This window comes from Pelodiscus sinensis, chromosome 9 (genome assembly GCF_052426305.1).
Source record: "Pelodiscus sinensis isolate ZL-2025 chromosome 9, ASM5242630v1, whole genome shotgun sequence".
Taxonomy (NCBI): domain Eukaryota; kingdom Metazoa; phylum Chordata; order Testudines; family Trionychidae; genus Pelodiscus; species Pelodiscus sinensis.
The window spans coordinates 36188412-36204231 of NC_143060.1; the positions used below are offsets into that span (position 1 = coordinate 36188412).

General features: G+C 46.7%; 1 protein-coding gene across 2 annotated transcripts in view; it reads left to right on the forward strand.

Moving 5' to 3' along the window:
• The first annotated feature begins 89 nt into the window (after window positions 1-89).
• EPHX4 (epoxide hydrolase 4) overlaps window positions 90-15820 on the forward strand; it is a 39511-nt gene continuing 23780 nt past the window's right edge. Inside the window, exons 1-3 of one of the 2 annotated variants that reach the window (XM_075936525.2) lie at window positions 91-291; window positions 746-947; window positions 9422-9507. In XM_075936525.2, the coding sequence (XP_075792640.1) occupies window positions 750-947; window positions 9422-9507 (284 nt within the window). In that variant the 5' untranslated portion in view covers window positions 91-291; window positions 746-749. Of the gene's footprint in view, window positions 948-9421; window positions 9508-15820 lie in introns of both variants that reach the window. The other variant, XM_006137323.5, reaches the window with a different exon arrangement.

A 15820-nucleotide genomic window follows, 5' to 3' on the forward strand; every position in this document is an offset into this window, starting at 1 on the left:
TTAATGCCGCAGCTCCGCCGCTGAGGCTCGAAGATAATACTTACCCTGCCTCAGCAGGGGGGTGCAGGTGGGATGCTCAGCCTAGGGGGGAGGGGTGACTCGACTGAGGTAGTTCTTTGCAGCTGCCCTAGCCTAGATGAGCCCCCTAGTCCAGCCTGGGGGCTCGGGGCGGAGCTGTCCTCTGGCGCTGGGTGTATAAAACCCTGCACTTACCCGCCTGGGCTTGAGCGCTGCCCGCTCGGCAGACAGGGGCTGGGGGGCAGGAGGTGGGGTCGGGCTGCCTCTGGCCAGGTAGCTGCGCAGCGGCTGGGCCCGGGCGGGCTGGGTTGTGTCGGGCCGGGGGCTGCAGGGAGGCCTCTGCGCCATTCCCACTGTAAGGGCCGAGGCTCCCCGCTCCCGGGCTGCCCACCCCAGGGGCGCAGGGGGGGAGCCGGGCCACCTCCCCCCGCCATCTCCCTCCCCCCTCCGGCGCGTAGTGCTGGGAGCAGGGGGCTGCCCTGCCTGGTTGCTCTGGGTCACGCCGGCGGCTCTGGCCGGTCCCGGCTCCCTGCGCCGGCGTGAGGCAGACGCGCCGGCCTCTCTTCGCCCGGGCTGGGCTCCCGGCGCTCCGGGCTCCTGCCGGGTGCCGCGCTGCTCCTCCTGCCGCGGAGCCCATCCCCTGACGCTGACGGGGAGGGCGGATTGCGAGGAGCAGCCGCCGCCTAATGGCGAGCCCCGCTGATTGTTTACCGTGGCTCCCGGGCAGGTTCATGGTGAGGGTCAGGGCTCTGCTCTTCTGGGCGCTGGTGTACGGCTACTGCGCGCTCTGCGCCTGCATAGAGCTGCTCAAACTTTTGTGGAGCATAGGAAGGAGTCCGGGCAAGACCTTCCAGCGGGTCATCCGGGAGAACCCCCCAGCCTGCCTCAGCGATCCCTCCTTGGGCACCCACTGCTACGTGCGAATTAAGGTACCGGCTGTGGGCGTCTGTGCGGGGCGGGAGGGGGGAACCTGGCTGCCACTAAACGTAAATAACAATGCAGCGACTCGGTCTCTGTGCCTGTCAGACCCGAGGGAGTGGGGTGGGGACTGGCTGGTCTCCTCCGCTCGTCTTTTCTCTGCTCTCGGAAGAGCTGCGCTAGAGCTGTTTTGTGCCTGGGTTGGTGCTGAAGGGAAAGCAGCTGAGTGTAGTTGTTTCATTCACACGAAGAGGGATGGACCTGGCTCTCTCTTGGTTTCAATGGGCCCTGGGTAGTCACATTTCGAACCCGTTCTGCGTGCAGCACAAAGATGGGGTGTGCAAACGGTAATCCATTTTGAACAGTCACGTTGTGTGCATGTCGGGTCTTTTGTTTCTCTTTGCTCCTATTTATTTGTTGCTTCATGGATTTTTCTGTGCAAACCACACAGAATCCTTGCAGGTCACCTTCTTTCTTAGGGTGATCCGCTCGCCCTGCGTAAATCACTTCTGTTCAATACAGTGAACGGTCTAACCTCTACAGCCAAAGCTGTAGCTAGTGGGGAGGGGATTCGGAAATTTTATGCAAATAACCATTGTGTATGATGAGCCAGGTGATGTGTGTCAGAGTGTTGAGGGAATTAAACTTACGCCACCATTAGCCATTACTTTCAGAAAGTCATGGAACACTAGAAGGAAGTGGAAAACCATGAGAAATTGAAGGTAGCACTAATCCCTGTTCTTTTTCAACTGCTCCTTCATACATTTCACCGGCATGCCCAAAGCTAACTGGTGTGATCAATCATAGAACACTAGAACTGGAAGGGACCTTGAAAGGTCATCGGGTCCAGTGCCCTGCCCTCATGGCAGGATCCAGTACTGTCTAGACCATCCCTGATAGATGTCTATCTAATCTGCTCTCAACTATCTCCAGAGATGGAGATTCCACAGCCTCCCTAGGCAATTTACTCCAGTGATTAACCACCCTGACAGTTAGGAAGTTTTTCCTAATGTCCAATCTAAATCTCCTGTGGGGCAGTTTAAGCCCATTGCTTCCTGTCCTATCCTCAGAGGCCAAGAAGAACAATTTTTCTCCCTACTCCATGTGATGCGCTTTTAGATACTTGAAAACTGCTATCATGCCCCCTCTCAGTCTTCTCCTTTCCAAACTAAACAAGACCAATTCTTTCAGTCTTCCTTCATAGGTCATGTTCTCTAGACCTTTAATCATTCTTGTTGCTCTTCTCTGGACTCTTTCCAACTTCTCCACATCTTTTTTTGAAATGCGGTGCCCAGAACTGGACACAGTACTCCAACTGAGGCCTAATTAGCGCAGGGTAGAAAGGAAGAATGACTTCTCGTGTCTTGCTCACAACACACCTGTTAATGCATCCCAGAATCATATTTGCTTTTTTTGCAACAACGTCACTATGTTGGTTCATATTTACTTTGTGGTCCACTATGACCCGTAGATCCGTTTCGGCAGTACTCCTTCCTAGATAGTCTCTTCCCATTCTGTATGTGTGTAACTGATTGTTCCTTCCTAAGTGTAGCATTTTGCATTTGTCCTTATTAAAATTCATCCTATTTACCTCAGACCATTTCTCCAATTTGAATAGATCATTTTGAATTATGCCCCTATCCTCCAAAGTAGATGCAATCTTCCCAGCTTCGTATCCTCTGCAAACTTAATAAGCGTACCCTCTATGCCAGTATCTAAATCGTTGATGAAGATATTGAACAGAACAGAACCCTGGGCAACCCCACTTGTTCTGCCCTTCTAGCAGGATTGTGAACCATTAATAACTACTCTCTGAGAATGGTTATCCTGTCAGTTGTGCACCTGCCTTATAGTAACCCCATCTAGGTTATATTTGCCTAGTTTATTGATAAAATATCATGTGGGACTGTATCAAATGCCTTACTAAAGTCTAGGTATATCACATCTACCACTTCTCTATTATCCAGAAGATTTGTTATCCTATCAAAGAAAGCTATCAGATTGGTTTGGCATGATTTGTTCTTTACAAATCTATGCTAGCTGTTACCTATCATCTTATTACTTTCCAGGTGTTTGCAGATGAATTCCTTAGTTACTTGCTCCATTATCTTTCCTGGCACAAGTTAAACTGCCTGGTCTGTAGTTTCCTGGTAAGTTCTTATTTCCCTTTTTATAGATGGGCACTATATTTTCCCCTTTCAAGTTTTCTGGAATCTCTCTCATCTTTCATGATTTTTCAGAGATGATCACTAAAGGCTCAGATACCTCCTCTATCAGCTCCTTGAGAATTCTAGGATGCATTTCATCAGGCCCTGATGACTTCCAGACATCTAACTTTTCTAAGTGATTTTTAACTACTTCTTTTATTTTGTCTTGTAAACTTACCCCATTCCCAGTAGTATTCTCTATATTAGGCATTCCTTTATCATCAGACTTCTTGGTGAAGACTGAAACAAAGAAATCATTAAGCACCTCTGCCATTTCCAAATTTCCGGTTACTGTTTATCCCTCCTCATTGAGCAATGGGCCTACCCTGTCCTTGGTATTCCTTTTGCTTCTAATATATTTATAGAAAGTCTTGTTACCTTTTATATCTGTAGCTAGTTTGAGCTCATTTTGTGCCTTTGCCTTTCTAATCTTGCCCCTGCAATAATTTATATGACTCCTTTTTTATTTTTATATCATGCAAGATCGCCTGGTTAAGGCAATGTGGTCTTTTGTCATACTTTCTATCTTTTCCATGCAGTGGAATAGCTTTCTTTTGTGCCCTTAATAATGCCCCTTTGAAAAACTGCCAACTCTCTTCATTTGTTTTCCCCCTTAGTCTTGGTTCCCGTGGGAGCTTACCTACCAGCTCTCACCAAAATCTGCCTTCCTGAAATTCATTGTCTCTATCTCTATCATACCTATTGTATAGTTGTGCACTGTTGAGGATACCAGAGACAACTTCATCGGCAGACTGTTGTTAACTCTCCACTTTACCAGGATCTGAAGCTAACTGTTGCCAGGTGAGAACAGAACTGAGATAAATTGGCTGATTGTGCCCCACCAGGATGGCAAGACTTGTTCAGCAGCTGGGCTATCATTGTCCTTTATCATTAGCCTAATTTGCCCACATGAGCGATGGGATCTGAGGCTGATGGAATTCCTTCCACTGCTTTCTGAAGGTTGGAGATATTCACAGTAAAAAGAACCATCTTGTTCAACTCTGAGAGACAGCATTGTTCTTGCTGTCTGCCAGTAGGTTGGTGGGCTAAATGGTGTCTCCTGAAGACACATGAATCAAATTCTGGATAGGTCTGAGATGTGATTGTATAGTCCTATCTCCTGGAAACCTCATCTGAGTTAAAGGTAGAATCTCCTGTTCAGTAGTCATTGGGTTGCTGGGCTCTCCAGGTCTCCAATATGGTGGTAATAGTTTTTATTCTTCTCTGCCATCTTTTTTTCTTCTTACTTTATCCTACTTTGTGCAACATGCCTCATCTTTCTCCAGCTCTCCTTCCCATTTTTTCCTCTGTTATTGTTATTACTGTTTGAGTAGGAATGCCTAGGAGCTCCAGTCACAGATCAGGACCCTATTTTCTTAAGTGCCTCACAAACATAAAACAAAACAACAACAAAACAGTCCCTGCACCCAAAAAAGCTTACAATCTAAGTCATTTTTTTTAAAATCTCTCTTACCTCTGGTGACTGTCCTTCTGTGGTGCATTTGTCTAATAAATAAGCAAATGAAATAATATAGAAATGGTTCAGTGTACAGTAAGTGCATAGAAGATGTATGATGAGTTTCATATTTAATAAAGCATTAGACTTAGTTGACTTATTTTGCTATTTGTAGGTAGTATTTTGAAAACGGGCAATATTCACTAAGTGTAATCTCAGACTCTTGTAAAATAATGGAAAAAATACTGAGAAGAAACTGTTAAGCATCTAGAGCAGCGGTTCTGAACTCGTGGGCTGTTTGCAGCCTAATCAGCACAATGCTGAAGCCCACTTAACCTCTTCAGGGGCATAGAATGAGTGAGAGTGTGAGTATGTGTATTCCTTGGTGGGGAGAGATCGTCCACATCGTACACAGAGAGCTGCATATATGCCCCACCATGGTGAATAGGTTGAGAACCACTAGTATAGAGAATAACAGAATCACAAGTAATAAACCACATAATATCAACAGAGACTAATACTGGCAAATACACTTTATCACTTCTTTTTAGTTAGAATTTGAAAATACATTTCTACAAAAGAGATAATCAATCAACAATACAAAGAGTATATGACCAGTATAAATCTCAGTTAATATATTCCTTTAAATCATGTATTCAGCTGGTGAATTAAATATCTGAAAGCCTTTGACAACTCCAATGAAAGTAAAATATTTATATTTAATTTATCATTAAGGAGAAAATGTATATGTGGAGAAACTTTTAAATTCAGTTACAGTGTAAAAGAGTTGGTTTGACTCTTCAAATATAAAGGTTACTTTCTTGTACTAGTTAATATTAAGGGAGTTACAATTTGTAACATGTTTTTCTAGGTTATTTACAAATATTTTATCTTCTTTCTCAAGAGACAGTCTGTCATTCTGATCTAAAAGCTTCCATGCCACTTTAAAATAAAATACATGGTTGACAACTAATAATAAATGGAAACATTTCTGTGAAAAATACAGAAATTTGTGTTCTAATCAATACCGATGCAGATTTTTAAGGATTCCAGTTTCTTTTATCTGAGTTGTTTTACTTACTTCATCTAGGTCATGAAACATGTGAATTCTTTATACCCATACTAGAAGACTTACCTGGTGTTGAGTGGGTCCTTCAGGGCAGGGGGCTAACAGGGAGGACTGGTGGGATCTTTCACCGTCCCCTGCACCTCCTCCCAAGGTTTGGGTGGCTAGTAGGATCTTTCACCCTTCCCCCGCTTTCCCTTCCTGGGGCGGGAGGGGCCTCCCTCTCTAGCTCCTTCCAATGTGGGAGGGAACCAGCACGGGCTATCCTCCTCCCCCCTTTAGGGCATGGGGGCCAGCGAGGTATGTCTCCGAGGCATGTGGGCCCCACTTACCAGGTCTGGTGGCAGGCAAGATGGGAAGCCCCAACCCTGCTGGCCATTCTGTTGGTGGGATGGGTGCTTGCAGTCACTCTGCAGTATTGATCTTATCTCACTGCCCCCAGGGGTGACTTTTGAGTATCACATCCCTCCTCTTTTTGCCCCCTCCCTTTCCATGTTATGGAAAATAGTCCCATTCCCAGCACTTCCCTTTTTTCTCACTCATCTAAATCCTGATCTTGCTTTAAGTCAGGAGAAGAGGAAGCTGCATACCAAATTTAGTGCTACTAGCTCTTATAGTTTAGGAGCAGTTCCTGAACAAATGGACTCCCAGACGGACAGATAGACAGATGCAGATTTCTAAAATATATAGATATAACATTTTCCCCCATTATATCAATACCGTATTTGAACTGGCCATGCTGGAGAGGAGGTAATCATTGCAGTAAATATATTGTGGGACAAATGAAATAATTGACTATATCTTGAATGTCCATTTCTCTCAAGAAATTGGAACACCTTTTCAGTCAATAACAGAAGGCTATATAAATGTATTATTGTTGTGATCAGTATTAGAGTATTGCTTACCAGTACCAAGTAAAATGGCAAAGATGAAAATCTGGATCTTGAAATATTGTGATAAAAGGGGCAACATTTCAACACAGCCTGGATGTGCAACTTGCTGAGGCCCCAATTACAGTTTGGAGGACTGTGCAGATGATGTCAACAGACACCGAAAAAGAGGGGAGAAGAGAGGGCTCAAGAAGGTAGATGAGATGCTTAGTTGGGGGCATATTAAGTTTAAACAGCCGCATGAACATCACTTAGATCATTTCAGGGAGACAGGACAGTTTTGGATGAAGGAAGAGAGGTCAGGAAAAGAGAGGTAAATATAAGAGTCATCCGCATACAGATGAAGATTGAAGGTGTGTGACTGGAATATTGTATGAGAGAGAGAGGGAGAGACAGATGAAGAATTTGAAGACAAAACCCTATGAGTCATCCATTGAAAGAGAGGAAAGGAGGAGGACTCGCTAAACAAGACATTGAAGAGAGCAAGGAGGGAAAGGAGTCAAAAATAAAAAGAGGGTGTGATTTTTGAGACATATAAATGGGTATAAGACAGCAATGCTCAAAGTGCACCATGGGCCTGCTTTTGGAAAGCCTCTAGCGGGTTGCTCTGCCTTGTTTATCTCACAGCTCCCATTGGTTCCAGTTTGCCATTTCCAGCTGAAGGGAGTCACGAGGCTCTGTGGCTATGGAGGCTTTAGATAAACATAGTGACATGTCCCGTTAGCGATTTTTCCAAAGCGGACCAGCAGCCCACTTTCAGAAACACTAGCATAAGAGACAATGGTGGCCAAGATAGGGTTGCCAGATGGTTTAGCCAAAAATACCAACCACCACCCCCGCTCAAAAAAAAAAAAAAACCACCAGGAAAATTTCTGTTGAGGGGGAAAAAAACGGGGAGACCAAAGTTGCTGACCAAAAAAAAAAAAAAAAAGGACCCTGACAGCAGTTATAAAGCATGACAAAAAACAAACAAACACCCCAAACTTAAAAATCAGCATGGCCCCTTTAAGAAGAGACTTTTTTGCTGGCAGCCATTTTGTTTTTATGTTCCAGCCACAAGACAAGCCCCTGTGGAACCAGGTAACGGGGAGGGCTGGCAGGGGGGTCCGAAAGGTCCAGAGGAGTCCGGGGGCTGGGCCTCAGTTGTTGTGTGTGTCATAGGGTTGCCATGTGTCCAGTATTTTCACTTCGTGGCATAGGAAAAAACACAGAAAATACCAGACATTTTAGGTGTCCAGTATTTTCTGAATTTTTTTTACTGGACAGGAGGCGAAAATACCAGACTGTCCAGGTCAACACCGGACACCTGGCAACCCTAGGCCAAGATGATATCAAGGATGGTGAGGTTGGAAGAAATGCCCTGAGCTCTGACTAGGAAGAGGCCATTAGAGACTTTAGATAATGTCACAAATAATTTCTGAATACTACTCCCTGAACTTCATGCTTCTAAACTTTCTTGAATTCATTTTCTGTCCTCTCTGGAGTGATAGTGGATAAAAGTAGTGTAATAGGAGGGGGAAATCAGGCCTAAATTCTTCATAAAATCCATAATGAGTATGAAAAAGAAAAATATTTATCTTCTAGAGTCTTGGTGCTAATAAAGCAGTTGATGCCTTTTCAGCTCAAGGAAGTTCAAGCAGAAACAGCCGGGAAGATCTAGCTACTATATTTTCACCATCATGGAGCGCATCAGCCCTTGAACCAAAAGCAAAAGCATTAATTGGTCAGGCTGTAAAGAGAAGGCAGTTATGGCTCTGTTTAATCTAAAAAGAAATACACTCTTTCCTCATCTGACACCCAACCAACAGACTAATTCTTCAAGCCAACTCTTTTCAAAGTCCCATATCCCCTTGTCTCAGAAAGATCTTCCCCAGCTGTATCTCCTCAGATCTACCATACAACTGCTTTCTATGTGAAGACATTGTACAATCTCATAGGCAATATCAAAGTATATTAGTTAGCTCTTTACCTGTAACCTTTTGGATCACTCTCAAGTCCATGGCTGAGCATTAATTTTCCACATTAGGGAGGCTGGAACCCATCGAATCTATTTGGCTATCATGTCAGCCCATTTAAATTCTAATCAATCTAACCTTCAGTTGGTGTATCTCAGCATAGCTCTGTTAATTTAAATAGAGCTATGTCAATTTACACTGACTCAGCTTCTGGCCTACTGACAATAAAAACCTGGTAATTTTCATGATGATGATAATTCTGAAGGGGCTCATGACTGAGCCAGTTACAGTAAATAAAGATGGGTAGGAGACAACAGACACATTAACAGACTTCGTTTCCAATCTCTCTGAGAAATAAAAATGTTTTAAACCTTGTGGCATGCATAAAGGACAAAAATATATTTTTTACAACCTTGATTAATTGTGATGAATTTTCATTTTTAAAATAAGGTCTGCCAGCTCTATACCTGTTTTCAATGTGATATACTTTTAAATAACTGAGAATAGCATCATCTGACTCACAAGATGTACAATGGATATAAATTACTCTTGTCGTGATACTTTTTATCTGGTGGTTGTTTGGTGCTCTATGTGAACTGAGTAGGTGCTAGTCCTTAGGCCTAGTCGAATTCATATTACCTGGGCATCAGCCAGTTAGTGGTCTTGTTGGAAATCTCAGCAGAATCACATGACTACACAGGCACAGAAATTGAACTACCTTATCACCTGTTTGGAGGCCCTTCCAGAATACAGTTGTGGCACACTGGGGTAATTGAAGTTTGTACGCTACCTCTGCCACTTATATAATCTCTTAGAATACCTTTGAAAATCATATTAATATTCAGATTCTCATTGCAGCAGTACTGGGCAGCAATCAGGTCACAATACTTGTATTTTTCTTTCCCTTCCAGGATTCAGGGTTAAGATTTCATTATGTAGCTGCTGGAGAACGGGGTAAACCACTCATGTTGCTGCTTCATGGCTTTCCAGAATTCTGGTAATACTCTCCACTTGTTCTTATTTCATTACATAGTTTATATATTATTTAAATATATTCTGCTATCCTCCATAAGTATGTTCATATAGCCCAGAAAGGGTAGGTTTCAGGACTGAACAAACCGCTGCAATTGAGCATGCATTTATTTTTTTCCAATTGTACCATCCAGAAAATAATCTCTAAATGTTCATCTAACCCCAAATACCTCCCCTTTCATTCTAGTTCTTCCTGTGTATAAATTTTTTCAGCTAACTATCAGTAGTGTCATTTCAGGGTTGTCAAAGAATAAACATTTAGAATGAGTTCAGATGGTATGGTACGGGGCATCTACAAGAACCTAGGCAGATTTTTAAGTGCAAAATGTATCATATACTTATTAATAAATAATAGCATAGCATACTATATATTTTAAGAAATACAAGGAGGGAAATATTCATTTTTAAAGGCTTAGAGTCTATTGAGTAGCTTAACTACTATCAAGAATCACTACAGCAGGGATTGGGCACCTATTGGTCAGATCCAGCACCCTGGCTTACTTGGATCTGGCCTGCGGTGAGACTTCAGGCTTTCCTTTGCAGTGGGGCAAACTAGTGCTTATGCTCCAGCCCTGTGGCAAGTCTCTGAGCCTTGGCAATCTCCCTTGGGGCTGGAGTGTGAATTCCAACTCATCCCACTTCAGGGGCAAGTCCTGAGGTTACTGGGAGCAAGGTTGAGTGAGGTTTTGTTTGTTTGCGGGATGAGGTTTTTTTTATTTTTGCTTCTCACTTGTTTGTGGCCCCAGGGGTGGCCCGTGAGCCTAGGCAGACTAGGCGGTCGCTAGAGTGCCGCTGACCCGAGCACCCCGTGATTATGTCATGGCCATTGACGGCTGTGCAGGCGGGGGCGCCAATCGCGCCTTCTGCCTGGGGCGCCAACTACTACAGCCGGCCTCAGGCCGCTCCTGTGTGGCCCCCAACTAATTTTTCTGTGGGCCAGTGGCCTCTGACCAAAAAAATGTTCCCTACCCCTTCACTAGGGGAAAAAGGCTCTATTATTAGTTCACCTATGGTCACCATATTTCCCTATGCTGAATACAAGACACTAGGTAAAATTATTCAAATTAAAGCAAATTCAATGGCAGCTATGTACTGTTCAGTACAAATTGTGACGGACCCGGCGGGGTCTGCACTTGAACCTGCGGGGGAAACTGGAGCCGAGAGCGGGAGGTGGGGCAGAACACGAGCGGCTAGGAAGCGGCCGCCCCTGCCGCCCCGGCTGATGCTCCAGTGGAGGGCCCGGGAGTACGCCGGGACAGCTGCGAAGGGAGAGGCGCGGGGGGGGCGGAGCTTACCGCCCCGACGTCATCCCTCGGGGACCATAAAGGCCGGGAGCGTCCCGGCAAGAGGGGGAAGAGTGCAGCGGCAGGCGCCCTGGCGTCCAGGAGCACCAAAACCCCAGCCCTTGGGGCAACCCGGCGAGACGGGCTCGGCAGCTGGCAGCTTGCCCTGGGACGCGCTCGACGACTTCGGCGGGGTGAGTGACCCCAACCTTGTTCCGCCAGAGGAGCAAGGCAGGGGGGAGTGGAAGGAGCCCGAGGCGGGACCCTTTTGGCGCCCGTGGGCGGACGAGTTGAGGGCCACAGCCCCGTCCGCCGTGGAGGGCGACTACAGGTTGCCGACCTCCGCTTAGGGCCTCGGGCTGAGACCCGGAGGTGAGGGAGGGCCCGGGTCCCCCCACTCCCCTCCCTTTCCCCCACCGCAACCCTCTTCTACCCTGCCAAATCGAGGAGAAGGGAAGGCGGACGAAGGGGCCGCCGAGCCCCCTCAGTGCTTTGGGGGGGGCTGAGGGGTGATCGCCCCCGCAACCAGACACTACTACTAAGACCCCGGGTGGGGCGGCCGAAGAGCTCAATCCAGACGGTGGGTTCGCTGGGTCCCGCCCCCCCCTCCGGACTGGGACCGGGATCGGCGGAGGGGAGGGGGCGCGAGGTGCTCGCACCCGTAAATCCCGTCACACAAATGTTCAAATTAATATCCAATTGAGTGTGCTCCCATTAAAAAGAAATACTGCATAGCTGGAGTTTTTTTATTTACTGCTTATCTTCAAGGCTTTAGGGTTCACAAAGGAAGGGATGACACACACACACACACACTCCCCCATATACCTCTCTCACACAGGCTGATCCTCCCTGCTCAGCACTCTCCACCCTGCATGCCTGGCAGGGACCTGCGCCTCGTAGTACTTGGCACCGCCTTTTCCCAAGGCAACACATGAGGGGATGCAAGGTCACATTCCTCCCCCTCAATTTCTGCCAGAGTTACTTCCAGCCACAGGGAAGGAAGGGAGGGATGACCTTACCCATGTCTTTTCAGAGTTCATTTCTTCTTCCACCTCATCTACCCCATCCCTTCGGGACTGGAAGCAGGTTGTCCCTTCCTGCTGACACAGTGTTGAAAGGCAGGTAATATCTTGTAATGGACAGGAGGAGTGCTGACCAGCACCTGGCGACTAAGGGTTATAGAATCATAGAATCATAGAATAATAGGACTGGAAGGGACCTCGAGAGGTCATCGAGTCCAGCCCCCCGCCCTCAAGGCAGGATCAAGCTCCGTCTATCTAACCTGTTCTTAAATATCTCCAGAGAGAGATTCCACCACCTCCCTTGGCAATTTATTCCAATATTTTACCACCCTGACAGAAATTTTTTCCTAATGTCCAATCTAAACCTCCCCTGCTGCACTTTAAGCCCATTACTCCTTGTCCTGTCCTCAGAAACCAAGAGGAACAAATTTTCGCCTTCCTCCTTGTGACACCCTTTTAGATATTTGAAAACCGCTATCATGTCCCCCCTTAAACTCAACTAGCTAGCAAAGGTTGGCCGGGAGAACCAATTGAGATAGTGTTGAAATTTGAATTGGATATAGATTCCTTTCCTGCTTTCTTTGTGTGGGAGAGTAAAACTAGGAGTTGAGAGACACAGAATGATTTAAGCACAAGCAGTACTATCATGCCTCCTGGAAATTCAGGGCGTGGAAGTGGATGGAACCAAGAAAAGATTGGAAAGTATGTAAAGGGGGGAAAAGTGAATCTAGTCACGTGCAGGATATTTTTTCTTTATTTTGTAGTGTGGTTTGAACTGCTGTGTGTGAATCTATGCCTCCCTTCCCCATTTACCATCTAGTGTTGTGCCCAGAGACTTTTCTCTGTGTTTTAATTTGTTCTCCTTAGCTGCTTTGTAACATCTAGCAACTAAGTATGCTTTATAAAGTTTATCTTTTGATTTGTAATAAAAATCATTTTTTAAAGGTGATGATTTCATTCTTGTGTCCTAGAAGGTCTGTCTGTTAGGGTATGTCTACACTACAACGTTAATTTGAACTAACTTAGTTCGAATTAGTTAATTCGAACTAAGCTAATTCGAACTAACGGATTCAGACTAAAAAACTAGTTCGAATTAGCGTTTTGCTAATTCGAACTAGCATGTCCACATTAAGTGGACCCTGAACCAGGCTTAAGGATGGCCGGAAGCAGTGCCGGCAGGGCATCAGAGGATGACTTAGAGCGTGGAGATGCTGTCTCAGGTTAGCCGAGGGCTGTGCTTAAAGGGTCCCGACCCCCACCCCGGACAGACAGTTCTCAGGGGTGCCCCGCTTACAAAGAAGTCCTGGCTTGGAGTGCCCTGAGTGCCCACACTGGGCACATCACTGCACTCGGCCATCAGACCGGCTGCACTTGCCGCAGGCTGCCATCTGGGGAGAGGGGGCAATTGGGGGGCTGCAGGAGAACTTCCACCCCCAGAAGCCCGCAGAGCCAGCCCAGTCCTCCCCATCGGGGGCTCGTACCCCATTCCTCCCTCACCTCCTTCCACTTACCCTTCCCTAGCCCCTCTTCTTGATTAACAAAATAAAGATAACGTTTCTTCCAAAATGGAATCTGTCTTTATTGAACAAAACTGGGGGAGACTGGGAAAAGGAGGTGGGAGAGAAGAAGAGAGAGGCTGGGAGAGGGGAGGGCAACTAAAATGATCAGGGGTTGGGAACAGGTCCCATATCAAGAGAGGCTAAAGAGACTGGGACTTTTCAGCTTAGAAAAGAGGAGACGGAGGGGGGACAGGATAGAGGTCTCTAAAAGCAGGAGTTGGGTGGAGAGGGTGCATAAAGAAAAGTTCTCCATTAGTTCCCATAAAGAAGGACTAGAGGACACCAAAGGAAAGGAATGGGTAGTGGGCTTCAAACTAGTAACAGAAAGTTGTTCTTCACAAAGCAAAGAGTCAACCTGTGGAACTCCTTGCTGCAGGAGGCTGTGAAGGCTAGAACTAGAACAGAGTTTAAAGGGAAGTGAGATAAAGTGATGGAGGTTGGGTCCATGGAGTGCTATTAGCCAGGGGGTAGGAGTGGTGTCCTTGGCCAAGGTTTGTGGAAGGCTGGAGAGGGATGGCATGAGACAAATGGCTTGGTCACTGTCTTCGGTCCATCCCCTCCAGGGTCCCTAGGGTTGGCCACTGTCGGCAGACAGGCTACTGGGCTAGATGGACCTTTGGTCTGACCCAGGACAGCCATTGTAAGCTCAGGGCTCAGGTTTGGGGGTCTCAGTGGACCCCCTTGATTCTCTTGCACACCTGCTCCTGGGTGGCCAGGCTGGCAGCTCTCCTGCCCTAGCCGGCCACTTTCCTGTGCCTAGTGCGGAGATCGTGGACAAGGGCCACGATGTCTACACTTGCCCAGGAGGATGCCCACCTCTTGCGGTCCCGGGCAAGCTCCTGGGAGCCGCCAGCCTGGTCCCGGGAAGAGGGGGAGGGCTGGGGGGCATCGGGTGGGTGGCTCGATCCGTGCCAGGTGCTGGGTCTGCTGGCTGGGTGCTGGCAGGCTTGCACCTGGCACGGGCACCGTAGCCAGCCCGTGCCCCTTTAAGGGGTCCAGGGCCGGGAGGGGGGCAGACGAGTTTCCCTGGTGTTGGCCAGAGTGGCCACCAGGGCAAGCTGGGGAGGGCTAGCCTCCCACTAGTTCGAACTAGGCTTAATCCTCGTAAAATGAGGTTTTCCTAGTTCGAACTAAGCGCTCCGCTAGTTCGAATTAAGTTCGAATTAGCGGAGCACTAGTGTAGCGCCTATGAAAGTTAATTCGAACTAACATCCGTTAGTTCGAATTAACTTTGTAGTGTAGACATACCCTAAGTGTGTATCTGCATGCCTCTAATTGGGAGGTCAGCTACTAGAGACTGCAGCTTGTTTTCCCTTTTTCAAGCTCTTTTAGGGCAAAAGAGCTTGGGGTACCCTGGAGATGGGTTTGAGTATTCACCCCTGTTTTTTTAGGGATAAAAATCACTTGACAGTGACAGCAATCCCCCCAAATCCATGTATTGTGATTCTGGGGGAAGGTTTTTGTAACCAGTGCCTGTAGAGACAAGTTTTTTAAGCACTCTTGCAGGCCCTCACCTTCTGTACTCGGTGTGCCAGAGTGGGGAACAGCCCTGATATACCTCCAGGCTGCTGTTGTCTGCCAACATAACACAGCCACCTCCTGTCCCCCTGGCTACCGTGCTCGCAGGAAGGGGGTTAAGCCCAAGGAACCATTGTGTACCAGGGCCCAGGGAACCTGGCTGCAGGGAGGGCTGCAGGGGTGTCAGCACCAATGGACCAGCAAGGGAAGCGGTTGAGCCCCTTTGCTGCAACTTCACCCTGTCACCAATCTTGCACATCCACTTCCATTGTTGACCACTAGAGCCCACCCTCCTGCTCACCACTGGATACCCCTCACTGTTCACCAGTACAAAAGGATGACTGGTGAGCAGGGATCCAGCCAGCCGTTGGACCTGCCAATACTGATGGGGGGTGGGGGGGAGAGACCGAAAATATGGGACAGTTTGCCCTTTTTAAAGAAAAAGTTGGAACTCCTGCAGGAGGGTTTAAATATAGGACTATCCCTTTAAAAATGGGATGTCTGATCACCCTAGTTTACCAGGAGATACATGACAACATCTGCAGGCACACGAAGAAGTCTTGTGGATCAAAAGAAAACAAACCTTAATATGTTTATTTAAAAATGATGGAAGGACCAAGTTTCTAACATTTTGGCCATATCATTTAGGCTATGATTGCCAGATTTAAGCTAATGAGGGGTGATCCCACACACAGTATTGAGAGAATATGCATCCAAAGAACAACTAGGTAATTCACAACAGACGTTGTGCTCTTGGCAATGCAGTAACTCTCTCAAATATATAGTAGATGAATAGTCAAGAAAATTGAATATTATTTTAGTAATCACTTGCTAATTTAATTGGATAAAGAAATATAAACAAAGAACAAAATCAGCTGATTGGATAAAATATACAT